Raw genomic sequence first — 12,866 nt, forward strand, 5'->3', positions numbered from 1 at the left:
GGCGTTGGGGGGGAGGGCCCCTGCAGTGCCCACATGGGACAGTGCCCTGTGGTTCTTGCAGGTTCCCCTCCGCAGGTCGGGGACAGAGGTGAGGTGAGGAGCGCATTCACAGCCACCCCTTGGGGCCTGCCCGGCCGCTCAGTTCCTGATAACTGCAGTCGAAAGTTGAACAGCAAAAGGGAAGTGTCCAGCCCCAACAGGCTCAAATCCTGTTTCTAAGGGACACTGGAGCCTCTACTCTGTCCCACGGAGCTGGCCAGGGCAGCGCTTGGGCAGCCGCTGACCTTGTCTGCACAGTGCTGGGTGACAGGTCAGGTGTGTGAGGCTGCTGAGAAGCGAGGGCCCGGGTGCTTCCACCACGACCCTCCCTGCCAGGAAGGCCAGGGGCGGTGGGGGGGCAGCACATGCTTCCCACTGGCTGGACTCAGGACCAGGCGCCTCTCGGAAGCAAGCGGCTGGGCTCTGGCACGCCGTCCTGAGGGCTGCTCCCAGCATGACGCAGGTGGCACCTGCATCTTCCTCGAGCCTGGAGCAGACGTGTGGGGGAGTACCCTTCTCTGTGACAGCTGTGCTCTGCCTGGTTTCCTGGATACTGCTGCCGAGTCCGCTGGGGAAGGGGACGCGAGGGGAATGACAGAGAAGCTGGAACCCTTCTGGGTTTGTGTGAGCGGAGCAGGAGGGGAGCAACCTCACCAGGGGTGTGGCCACTGAGGCGGAGAGCAGCTGTTCCCGCAGGGCCCGGGGTCGGGAAGCAGACCAGGACAGCGCTCCAGACTGGAGGCTTTTCCATGCCTTCTTGCGAGACGCCGAGTGAACCAGGGGAGGCACAGTAGGACCCCAACCTCTGTGGGCAATAAAGCAGCTCGGTAAGGAAACAACAAACGGCCAAAGGCCTCTGGACTGAGCATTCACCAACGGGAATGAACCTCCTGGAACGCGGATGGAGGAAGCAGCTCACAGGCGGTGGTGCCGGAACCACGTGTGCACGAAACCATCATTAGCACTGTTGTAAATCATGGCACCACAATAAAAATGGGGGGAAATGAGCCCTGAGCCCCGAACTGAGGGGTCTGAGCAGCCCCTGAAAACTTAGGTTTTATTTTGCGGTGGGGGAGGGGTGCTGCACCACACCCCTCCCCAAATTGGTCAACACCAACTGGGGTGACCATGTGCCGGGCGAGCTTCCCGGCCCCGGAAGCGTTGCTTAGGAGAAAGGGCACGTGGGGAGAGGACACAGCAGGGGTCCTCCTGCTCACTGTCCAAGCAGGCTCTGGTGGATGCATGAACTTGAGTGGACACGAGGGCCCAGGTAGATGAGTGGACTCAGGCAGTCGAGTGGATTGGGTGGACCTGGGCTGAACAAAGGGACCCTAGTGGACACAGATGTGTCACCCGGTCCTCGAGGAGGCCAGGAATCTCTGAGCTCTTCACCAGCCTTCCAGCTGTGCCTCTGGATTCTCTCCCAAGGGGCAGAATCTGGGCGAGGGGTCTGGTCTGAGCTGCCTGTCGTTTGGGAGCTTGAGAAGATGGTGCAAAGGTCAGGGGCAGGGGAGCTGCATCTGGCGAGGGGCCGGCCCAGGACTTGGGGGACAGGCCGGGCAGGACTGGGGTCAGGAGGAGCCCTGCCACGTGCTGCCACATGCTGGGCCCAGGCCCTGTGCACAGAGCAGGCTGGGGATGAGACAGTCTGGGGGTCCACTATGACCCCAGCACTAGGAACAGCTGGTCATCGTGGGGGTGGGGCCACCCTGGGTTGGGGAGTTCCACGCTCCTCCTCACGTGGCCTTCTGGGCTGCAGCCGCCCCCATTGCCCCGAGCGCCCTAGTCACTGTGGGGTGGAGGGGGGGCTGGTCCGCCCTTGCCCTCGCCCCTGCCCAATCACCCCTCCCCCCAGCTCGGGGCTGCAGGCCTGATTCTCAGATGGAAACCAGGTGGTGCAGCTCTGCGGGGAGGGGCTGCGTCCCCCACCCCATCGGCCTGCCCTGAGCTCTGGAGGGGTTGTTGCTGGCTGCCACTGTGTCCCCTCTGCTGCCCCTCCACGGGGGCCCTGATTCTCTACACAGGCCACCCGCAGGGCTGTGGGCAACAGGAAGCTGCTGGGGAGGTTGCTGGGGACACAGGGCTTGGTGGGGGGGGCCTCTAGGACAGTGAGGGAGGGAGGGGTGTGTGACGAGGTCCCAGGGGTGACTGGAGCCAGAGGTGCAAGTTGGTTGGTCTTGGATCCTGTGGTAGAGCAGCCCCCTGCACCCCCCTAAACCTAGACCCTGAGATCATTCTGGGCTCCTCCAGGGGGTAGGGGTCACACTCACAGCCCCACAGCCCTGCCTTAAGACCCCACCCCAGAGCCCAAGTCTGGGAGCAGGTGGCTGGAGCCTTTTCCAGAAATGGGGTGCACAGGGGAACCCTGTGGGTCACAGCCGTCACCTGGTCACTCCCCTCCCTGCCTCTGCATTTTCCCGTCCTGTCCACTCCCATTCCTGTTAGGGCAGGCTGCACCCAACAGCTGGTTCTCAGGAAAGACGGGAGCAAGAGCCCCGGTCTGCTCTCCCCTGGACACCCCAAACCTCACGCCCCCTGCTCTCTGGGCAAGGCAGACGGCAGGGCCAGGACAGGGAGACCCCTTCTCTCCTCACGCACCCGTTTATTTCACTCAGGCGCAGCCACCCCTCGGGGGACCCGGATCACAGGCAGCACCGGCACTGACCTGAAGCCCACCCTAGTTTCCAGAACGGGGGGCCTGGGGGAGGCTTGGGCTGAAGCCGAAGCCCCACAGGATGGCCCGACACTTAGGGGTCCCATTGGCTTGGTTCACAGCCCCCCGGCAGGGAGGGATCTTGTGGGGGGTGGCCAGTGGGAAGCCAGACCTCATGGGTCTCTAGAGTGCCCAGGGACAGCCGGTGACCATGTGCATCCGTAGTGGCAGATGACCGTGTGCAACCGTGGACAGTGGGTGACTGTGCATCCATGGACAGCGGTGACCTGTGTGGGTCTGTGGACACTGGGTGACTCACGTGGATTCATGGACATCAAGGTGACCCATGTGGGTCTGTGGACAGCAGGTGACCTGTGTGGTGCGTGCATGGCCTCCAGAATTTGGGCCGCCTTCTTCTGATACTGGCCCAGGAAGCAGTGTCAGTGCAGCAGATTAAGTTAAGTCCCGGGGAGGCTGAGCCCGCGTGCTGGTCCATGGACGCTGAGCTCAGCGGGGCAGGCAGCTGGCAGGGCCAGGCCGCAGCGTGGGCACGAAGCTGAGGGGCAGCAGCAGCGGGCAGCGCCTCTCGTGCTCCTGCAGCGCCTCATTCAGCCTCTGCCGCTCCTCTGTCAGGACCCCGATCTCCCGGCGCAGCGCTGAGTTCTCCTGCTCCAGGTTCTCGTGCTCCTGGGGGAACACAGGCACTGGTCAGAACTGCACTCGGTACACCCCCAGCTCCGCCTCTGAGCCTCTCCCGGGGAGTAGCGGGGCCTGGAGCCTGCACGGACGCCAGGGTCACCCCTAAACTACAATCACTCTACTGCCTTGTGGGCAAGTGCTGCCATGTCATGCCCAGGCTCGAGGGACCTCCCAGCTGTCCACATGCCTGTTTCAGGGACAGGTCACTGAATCCTGACAGAGAGAGAGAGCTTTGTGGGTCAGGAAAGACCAACCATCTCTTTCCCCAAAGAAACCCCCCCCCAGTCCTGTATGCATCTTCCTGCCCCCACCCCCATCCAGCACACACACATATGCACACATACATGTGTACAGACAACAGCATACCATATGCCTCCCTAAAGAACACACGACACAGATGGGGCTGGAGCGATAGCACAGCGGGTAGGGCGTTTGCCTTGCACATGGCCAACCCATATGGTCCCTTGAGCACCGCCAGGGGTGATTTCTGAGTGCATGAGCCAGGAGTGACCCTGTGCATCGCCGGGTGTGACCCAAAAAGCAAAAAAAAAAAAAAAAAAACCACACACAACACGGGGCTGTAGCGATAGTACAGCGGGCAGGGCATCTGCCTTGCATGTTGCTGACCTGAGTTTGATTCCCAGCATCCCATATGTCCCCCGAGCACCACCAGGAGTGATTCCTGAGTGCAGAGCCAGGAGTCACCCCTGAACATCGCCAGGTGTGACCCAAAAACAAACAAACAGACAAAAGAACACACAATACATGCTGTACACAACACAGCACACACACATATACTATGTGTGTGCACAACACACGCATATGAAAACAGTACACACAATGCACAAAGAATATACAGCACAGACGTGAAACACAATACACACACGATATGTCCAGCATGCACAGAACACAGACGTGTGCAAACAGGCACACTGTGGTCCCTGGAGGTGCCAGAGTCTTCCTCTGGAAGCAGAGAGCAGAGTGGGGGGGCTCCCCCCACCGCCCTCACAGGAGGGCTCCTCTCCATTGTCCGAGGGGCAGGGGTGACCCATTCGCAGGTAAGCCCCCCCAAGGTGTTCAGCTGCAAGGGTCAGCACCCCCTGCTGCAACCACGACCTGGTTGTTCCGGGGCCATCATCGGCTGAGCTCACTCTGGTTTGGGGGTTTTGCAGGGACAGAGTTTGAGGGTCCTGTTTTCGAAACACTGGGCCTCAGGCATCTTCCACAGCCCCCCCACCCCGCCCCACCTGACTCTGCGTACAGAGAGCCAGTGCCTCGTGACAGAGGAGAGACTGAGGCAGGTGATGGCCTTCCCAGAGGGTGAGCATGGGGAAGGGGCCTTCTGGTGGCTGAGATCCAGGGAGCAGTCAGCCACAGTGAGGGGGGCGGCCGGCCTGGCCTGACCCTCATCCTCCCAGCGCAGCACCGGAGGACGCTCCAATCCCGGGCAGGCAGCCAGCACCCTGCCCACCCCAGCTCTGTCCCCGGAAGGGCTGGCACCACCACTGGACATGCTAAGGAGCCCCCAGAGGGTCACGCTGGGAAGGGCCAACGGGCCGACCCCCGGCTGCATCCCTCCTGGTGGCTTCCGGGGCAAAGGGTAGGGCATCCCAGTCCAGGGCCCCCCCCCCCAGCCCTGGTCCCCATGCCTAGCTGCATGCCTCAGTTCACAACAGTGACGGGGAGGGCTGGGGCAGCACGGGTGGGGCCCCAGCACTGGGCAGGCCCTGTCCTGGCCTGTCCCCGAATGACACCCAGGCCTGACCAGCCTGCACCCCACAGGGGAGTGAGGAGAGTCTACGGTGGGCAGGGAACCATGGCCCAGAGACTAAGGAGGCAGTCACCGAATCCAGGGTGGTCCAGGCAGGGGGGTCAGGGCCAGTCAGGGGCACAGCGCCAGCAAGACAGCGGAGGGGCAGTGGCCCTCAGACACAGAAACTATGTCGGAGGTCAGGAGCAGTGGAGTGCCAAAGTCCCCAGAGGGAAGGGCCGGGGCTCCCCAGGACCAGGACCAGGCAGGAGTGTGTGAGTGACTGTGTGTGACTGTGTTTGTGTAAGTGTGAGTGTATGTGGGTAAGAGTTGAGTGTGTATGAGGGTGTGTGGGTGTTACATGTTATGTTGAGTGTGTATGAGAATAAGTGTGTTATAATGAGTGTGAGTATGCATGTGTATGTGTGTGTAAGTATAAGTGTTGTGAGAATATGTGTGTGAAAGAGTATGTATGTGTGTGAATGTGAGACTATGTGTGTATGTGTGTGAGTGTGTAAAAGCATATATGCATGTGCATGAGTATATGTGAGTGAGAGTGTGTGTGTGAGTATGTGAGAGAGCATGTGTGCATGAGTATATGTGAGTGTGTGTGTGAGAGCATGTGTGCATGTGTGAGTGTGTGTGAGAGTATGTGTGTGTGTGAGTATGAATGTATGTGAGAGAGTATGTGTGGATGAGTGTTGTGAGAGTATGTGTGTGTGACTGTGTATGAGAGTATGTGTGGATGAGTATGAGAGCATGAGTGTTGTAAGAGTATGTGTGTGAATGTGTATTAGTGTTGTAAGAGAATGTGTGTACATATGTGTGACTACATGGTGTATGGGTGTGAATGTGTGTGAGTAAAGAGTATGTGAGAGCTTCAAGTATGAGGAGAAATTGTGAGAAGTGTGTGGGGAAGCACATTGTGTGACTATAGGCGTTTGTGCAAAGTATCTGTGTTGTGTGTGTTATGTGTGATGAGTGCAGAATGTGTGTGGTGCTAAGAGAAGTGTGTAACATGTGAGGAGAGTATGGTGTGCATGCTGAGTGGTAACATGCACCACCTGTGAATGTGAAATGTATGTGGTGTGTGTGGTGAGTATGTGACATATGTAACATGTGACTGCACTGTATTAAGTGTGTAGTATGGTGAATATGCAATGTGTGTGGTCAGTGCATGTATATAACATGTGAATGTCCATTGTTGGCACACGTTGTGAGCGTGTGATGTGTGAGTGTGTGCAGTGTTGGCACATTTGAGCATGTGATGTGTGTGTGCAGTGTTGGCACATGTTGTGAGTGTATGATATGTGAGTGTGTGCAGTGTTGGCACATGTTGTGAGCGTATGATGTGTGAGTGTGTGCAGTGTTGGCTTGTGTTGTGAGCATATGTGAGTGTGTGCAGTGTTGGCTCGTGTTGTGAGCATGTGATGTGTGTGTGCAGTGTTGGCCAGTGTTGTGAGCGTGTAATGTGAGTGTGTTCAGTTTTGGCACGTGTTGTGAGCGTGTGATGTGTGAGTGTGTGCAGTGTTGGCACTTGTTTTGAGCATGTGATGTGTGAGTGTGCAGTGTTGGCTCGTGTTGTGAGTATATGTGAGTGTGTAAAGTGTGGGCACGTGTTGTGAGTGCGTGATGTATGAGTGTGTGCAGTGTTGGCTCGTGTTGTGAGCATGTGATGTGTGAGTGTGTGTAGTGTTGGCACGTGTTGTGAGCATGTGATGTGTGAGTGTGTGCAGTGTTGGCTCGTGTTGTGAGCATGTGATGTGTGTGTGCAGTGTTGGCCAGTGTTGTGAGCATGTAATGTGAGTGTGTGTAGTGTTGGCACGTGTTGTGAGCATGTGATGTGTGAGTGTGTGTGGTGTTGGCATGTGTTGTGAGCATGTGATGTGTGAGTGTGTGTGGTGTTGGCATGTGTTGTGAGCATGTGATGTGTGAGTGTGTGTGGTGTTGGCATGTGTTGTGAGCATGTGATGTGTGTGTACACTGTTGGCCAGTGTTGTGAGCGTGTGATGTGAGTGTGTTCAGTGTTGGCACGTGCTGTGAGCGTGTGATGTGTGAGTGTGTGCAGTGTTGGCATGTGTTGTGAGTGTGCAGCAGCTTTGAAGCTGGGTGTGCGGGACTGGCCACAGCAGAGGTTCTCTGGTTTGTGAGGTGTGGCTGGGGGTGGGGGCCCGGGGGTCCCAAGGAGGCGGCCCTGAACCCCGCGGGGAGAGGCGGGGTTGTGCAGGCCGGGCCTGGGCTCTCACCTCGTGCAGCTTGTCTGCCTTCTGGGTCTGTTTCTTGCGGCTTCTCTGGGCGGCCACCCGGTTCTTCTCCCTCCTGCGGACCTTCCTGTCATTGTCCTCGGGGCTCTGTGGGGGGCAGAGCTGGGCAGGCTGTGGACGCCGAGGGTGCCCCCTCCCCCTCCAGCTCAGGGGCCCCACTGAGTTCTGGGGGCGCAGGGTGTGGCACACTGGGGGTCAGGAATCCGAAACTCAGGCCTGTGAACTCGCCCCACAGGTATCAGCGGGGAGGCAGAGGAACAGGAAGTGAGTCCCAGCGCCCCCGCCCACAGGGCGCATGCCTGGGGGACCTGGGCATGGAGAAGGGAGCTTGAGTGCCAGGCTCCCTGCTCTGTGCCAACAGACACTTGGGCGGGGGGCAGTGCAAACGATGAGCCCCCTGCCAGTGCAGCTTTCACGGGTCAGAGTAAACCAGAAAGCAAAACTCAACGGAGCTCGAGAGCTCCTGGCATGAGCTAAGAAAGAACCCAAACTCAGGCCAGTGCTTCCCTCCTGCCCCCCCGCCCAGATCTTGAGCAAGGTGGGTGGGAAAGAACAGAAACATCAGCAAGCAACAGCCTCATTCAGCGCAGGACAATGGAGGGGGGGGATGCATTTGCCTTCTCAAACCCCTTTATAGGACACGGGGTGGGGGGGCAGGAACCTGCCCCTAAAGAGCTTCAAAGCCAAGAAGTGCTGGGTATGAAACTCATGGTGATCACAGTAAAGCAGAGGCATGTCCCGTGGTCAGGCTTGTGTTCCAGGTAAGAGACACACAGGGAGGGGCCGAGAGAACACGGGCCTTGCACGTAGCTTGCTTGATCCCTACCAACACATGCAGTGCCCCAAGCACTGCCAGGAGTGAGCAAGGCAAGCACTGCAGGTTGTGGACCCAACCTCCCGCCCCTCGCAAACAGGGAAACACACTGAGGAGGTTTGTGCGGTGGCCAGGGAAGGACTGTCACCACCACCAGGGATGGAGAGAAGACACGTGGCGAAGGAGAGGGTCACGAGGCCCCAAAGGACACCTAGCAGACACAGAGAACCACAGAGGGGACTAGGCCAGTGGCCCAGCGGGTCAGAAAGGCCTGGGGGAGCAGAGGGAAGTCTGGGCAGCCCCTGCCCTCAGCCATGGCCGAGCAGGGCTGAGGCCCCCGCCCCCAACCCCGTGTGCCCAGTGCTGCTACAGTGCCTGTCATTTCTGAACCAGCATCGTGGCACTTTGAGCTTGGGGTTGGCAGGACAGCCTCTCCCCGGGCACCCAGCTCCAGCTGTCCCCCAAGAGCCCTTGCTGTTTAAAAACAAGTAAGTTAGACAGTAGAGGGGTGATGGTGGGGACTTTGGTCATATCTGGCTGTACTTACTCCTATAAGTACTATAAGACTTACGCCTTACTATTTTCCCCTCCTGCTATTATTACTGGTATTGTTTTATTGTTGTTTGGGGTCACACCCAGCAGTGCTCTGGGCTTACTCCTGACTCTACACTCAGGGACCACTCCCGCCCGTACTGGCAGGACCCTTTGGGGCAGCAGGAATCAAATTCAGGTTGGCTGTGTGCAAGGCAAGCACCCTACCCACTGTAGTACCGGGACACCCACCCCCCTATTGTGTTTTGTTTTGCTTCTAGACCACACCCGCAGGTGCTCAGGGCTTAATCCTGGCTCTGGGCTCAGGGATCACTCCTAGGGGTACCCTAAGCGGTTGGGGGGGGGGGCGTCAAACCCCGTCGGCCAGGTGCAAGGCAAATGCTCTACCCACTGTACTACCTCTCGGCGTCCCCTGTTTGTTCGTTTGTTTTTAGTTGGTGGCCCCCACCTCTAAATATTCGGGCTTCCTCCTCAGAAAGGCACAGCAGGGCCTCCACCTGCTCGGCTCTCCGGGGCTCACCCCTGCCCGGCGCCCCGCCGAGACAGAGCGGAGGAGCCAGGCGTGGGGCGCGAGGCTCGCCCACACCCTGCCGCGGAAACCGTCCACTCGTGTCCGCAGGAGAAGCCGAGACTCGGCCCGGGCGGGTGTCCAAGCCCGCGCCCTGCCCGGCCCGAGCGGCAGGACGGAAGCGCAGCTGGGCAGGCCCCCAGCCCCGGGCGCGCTTCCCCGCTCGGCGCCCTCATCCCGCGCGGGCCCGCGTGGGAAGCGGGGCGTCCCGGGCGCAAGAGCAGGTGCCCACCCGGCGGTGCGCGGCCTCCCCGCACCCCCAGCCGGGCTCCCCGGCCCCTACCTGCGGCGACGGCTGGTGTCCCGGGGCGCCCGCGTGCGCGTGCAGGACGCCGCCGGCCCCCGGGCCCTGCGACATGCCGGGCGGCGGCGGTGCGGCAGCGGCCCGGCCCGCCCGCCCGCGGGGCCCCGCGCCCGCACCTGCCGCGGCGCCGGCCCCGCCCCCGCCCCGCCCCGCGCACCTCGGGGTCCCCGAGCCCCTCCCGGCCGCTTCCCGCCCTTCGTGGAAGTCACGTGGCGCCCGGAACCCGGGGCCCCAGCCCACCCAACGCCAGGACTGGGGCGACCCAGGGTGGGAAACCGGGGGTGGGGGCCGCGGGGCGCGGGGATTTCCCGTCCCCTCGCGGCCGCGTCTTCCTGTCCGCCCGGACGCGCCGCGGCCGCAGCACCTCTGCCTCGCGACCCTCGCCGCCTACCCAGGACGGAGCGCCCGCTCGGGGGCCAGCTGGGGACCGCGGGGAGCCACCGCGAGGGGAGGGAAACCGCTGGAGACGGGGGCGGCAGCCGGGGAGGACGACGGCGCCGGCGGGGTCACCCGGGGCGGGGGCCGCGGCTCTGGCCACCGTCCGGGCTCCCCGAGAGCCGCGCGCACCTTCCCGACGCCCGGGCGGGGGTCCCCAGTGGCTCGGCAGAGGCAGGTCCCCAGCCCCGGGGTTCCGGGCCGCGCTCTCCCCGCCGGGCCGCGGCGTCCAGCGGGCGGGCCCGGGTGCGAATCGGAGCCCGGAGTGGGCTCCGGGCCCCGCGCGCGCCCCAGGCCCCACGCGCCGAGCCGGAGACTCGCCAGCGGCGCGGAGAGGCGCGGTGGTGCGGAGTCCGCGCGCGCAGCATGTAGGCAGGGTCGGGGCGCAGAGGGGGCGCACCTCCTCCCCCCTTTGCATCGCCCCGCGAGTCCTCGGCGCTGACGTGGGCCGAGAGCGCCGCTGAGAGCGAGCCTGTTCTGGGAAATTTCCCGGGTCCCCCAAGGCGGGGAAGGCCTCGCTAGCCCCAGGGAAAGGACAGGAAAGGACAGGGAAACCCCGGGCACTGGGGCTTGGCGGCCACTGAGCTCCCTGGCCTTTCCCTGCTCTGGGAAGCCTCTCTGTGCTGCCCCCCGCCCCCCCACCCCCCGTGCCCCGCAGCAGGGAAACCCACCCGACACACTGCGGCCGCTTCCACCATGGGCTTACTCAGGATTCCTCCAGTAGACTCAGCCCAGGAATCTCAGAAAGTTGCTGACATTTAAAGAAAGAAGGGGTGAGTTGTGTGGGGTGAGGAAGCTTGTTTGATGGGGCTCAAGTTTCTGCTGTAGCTGCAGCCCACCAAAGGGAGAGAAAAGGCCAGCAGAGACAGTTCAGCTGACCCAGATGGGCCCTGGCCTTCCCAATAGACCCGTCCAGGATACGGTCAGAAAACAGTTTCCAACACCCAATTAGCAAAAGTAATGTTTGGTCAAGTGCTGGGGTGAGGCATAAAAAAGGGGACTGTTCTATGTCACTTGTCTCCTGTGTCCTGGAGACAGTCTGCCTCACCTTAGAGTAGCTTCTCCTGAGTTTCCCCACTCCTAGAAATCACCTTGGGAAGAGGGTTGAAGATTCTAAGGAAGACGCTATGATCTGGGCCAGGCTGATCACTGAACATCCCCCCAACCCCACCCCATCTCTCCTGGCCGTGCCCTAAGACATTCTAGCCACAGCCCTGTCACCACGCTGCAGACCCAACCCTCCTCTGGCCACACCCAGTCCCTTCCAATGGCCCGTGCTCCTAGTTCTCAGTTTTAGTTTGTTTGGGGGCCACATCTGATGGTGCTCAGGGATCACTTCTGGTGGTGATCAGGGACTAGATGCCAGGGATCATCCATGTGCACGTGCCTGGGCCACTGTCTCTCTCTCTCTCTCCAGCCTCTGGTTTTTCCTGCTGCCTCCTGACTCAGGGGCGAGAAGAACCATGGGCACAAGGAAAAGTGGGGGAGAGCCAACATCCCCGTCGTCTCTGACGCTGCTCCCCTCAGTCTGAGAGAGGCAGAGCATCTTCTGTCCCCTCCTGGAAACCCCGTCTCTGGGGACAGGAGGAGGGCGGGAGGTTGAGGTCAGTGAGCAAATCCTCCGGTGATTCATTTCACAAGAAACCAGCAGTCCTGAGCCCTTTCCCCTTCACGCCTCTCAGTGAAACTGGCCTTCGGGTAACGGTGCTTTCACTGGTCTTTCTCAGAATGGGTGTGGGGGTAGTGAGGGGCTGCAGAAAGAAAGTTGGAGGCAGAGATCCTCCCCAGTCCTCACCAGACACCACTGTGTCAGCACGTTCCAGGCTCTGGGGCGGGCAGTGACCAGAAGACCACACAAGCTCATCTCCCAGTGGAGGGCAATCATGACGGCGGACACTGAGGGCGGCGGAGGTCAGTCTTCCTCCCTGGAACAAGCGGGACAGTGTGGCCTAGGGGAGCAGAGCCTGTGGGAGCCTGGGAGACACCAGGCTTTTCCAGAAAGTGCTGGCCACTGGAGCCCAGACACGAGGTCCTAGGGTGAAGGTCAAGGCAGTGTGGCCTGCAGGCCTCGAGAAGCATCCTGGTGCTTCTGAAACTGAGCAGCAAGTGACACATCTGGTCTGGATGTGAACCAGCACAGCATCCCTAGGTGTGGGGACATGGGACACAGACCTTTTGCAGGCAGAGGGGGAACAGGTGAGGGGAACACCTGGCCCCTAGTTCCAACTCTGGTGTCCACTTTGTCCCTCTAGTGAGGCCACAGCACAAATGGGTCAAGGAGGGTCCTCAGGCCTTGGAACCATCATGGTGGGTCTCTGGGAAAGAAAACATCAGCCCCCGCCTCGTGTGGCATGGCACACACATGAAAGACTAGTTTGGCCAGTTCAGATGCTACTTATTTAACTTGAGGGCCACACAAGGTGCTGCTTAGAGCCTACTCCGGATCACTCAAGGATCACTCCTGGTAAGGCTCAGGGGACCATATGGGGTGCCAGTGATCAGACCCAGGTCAGCCGTGTGCAAGGCAAGTGCCCTCTTGCACAATCAATCTGGCCTCCACAGATGCTTCTTACAAAGTATGTGAATCTAATAGCCAGAATCTGGAAACAACCCAAGTGCCCGAGAACAGATGATGGTTAAAAATGTACTTTGGAACATCTACACAATGGAATACTATGCAGTTGTTAGGAAAGATGAAGTCATATGAAATGTGCTTATAAGTGGATGGTCATAGAGAGTATCATGCTAAGTGCAATGAGTTAGAAAGAAAGGGACAGACATAGAATGA

At 60.1% G+C, this 12,866-nt stretch overlaps 1 protein-coding gene across 1 annotated transcript; it reads right to left on the reverse strand.

Moving 5' to 3' along the window:
- Nucleotides 1-2,540: 2,540 nt before the first annotated feature.
- BATF3 (basic leucine zipper ATF-like transcription factor 3) lies at nucleotides 2,541-9,748 on the reverse strand. The gene is made up of 3 exons (XM_055144803.1): nucleotides 9,623-9,748; nucleotides 7,388-7,492; nucleotides 2,541-3,379 (listed from the first exon to the last, which is right to left on the reverse strand). Exons 1-3 carry the CDS (start codon nucleotides 9,695-9,697, stop codon nucleotides 3,200-3,202), a joined length of 360 nt encoding a protein of 119 aa, XP_055000778.1. The 5' UTR covers nucleotides 9,698-9,748; the 3' UTR covers nucleotides 2,541-3,199.
- Nucleotides 9,749-12,866: the final 3,118 nt, after the last annotated feature.

The sequence above is a fragment of the Sorex araneus genome, chromosome 7 (assembly GCF_027595985.1).
Source record: "Sorex araneus isolate mSorAra2 chromosome 7, mSorAra2.pri, whole genome shotgun sequence".
Taxonomy (NCBI): Eukaryota; Metazoa; Chordata; class Mammalia; order Eulipotyphla; family Soricidae; genus Sorex; species Sorex araneus.

What these genes read in the sequence shown, in the direction of transcription:
- BATF3 (XM_055144803.1), bottom strand. Translation starts at nt 9,697, where the DNA reads ATGTCGCAGGGCCCGGGGGCCGGCGGCGTCCTGCACGCGCACGCGGGC. An exon ending in GACACCAGCCGTCGCCGCAG is followed by an intron (nt 7,493 to 9,622) that starts GTAGGGGCCGGG and finishes TGCCCCCCACAG; the next exon opens with AGCCCCGAGGACAATGACAG. An exon ending in AGGCAGACAAGCTGCACGAG is followed by an intron (nt 3,380 to 7,387) that starts GTGAGAGCCCAG and finishes GTGTTCCCCCAG; the next exon opens with GAGCACGAGAACCTGGAGCA.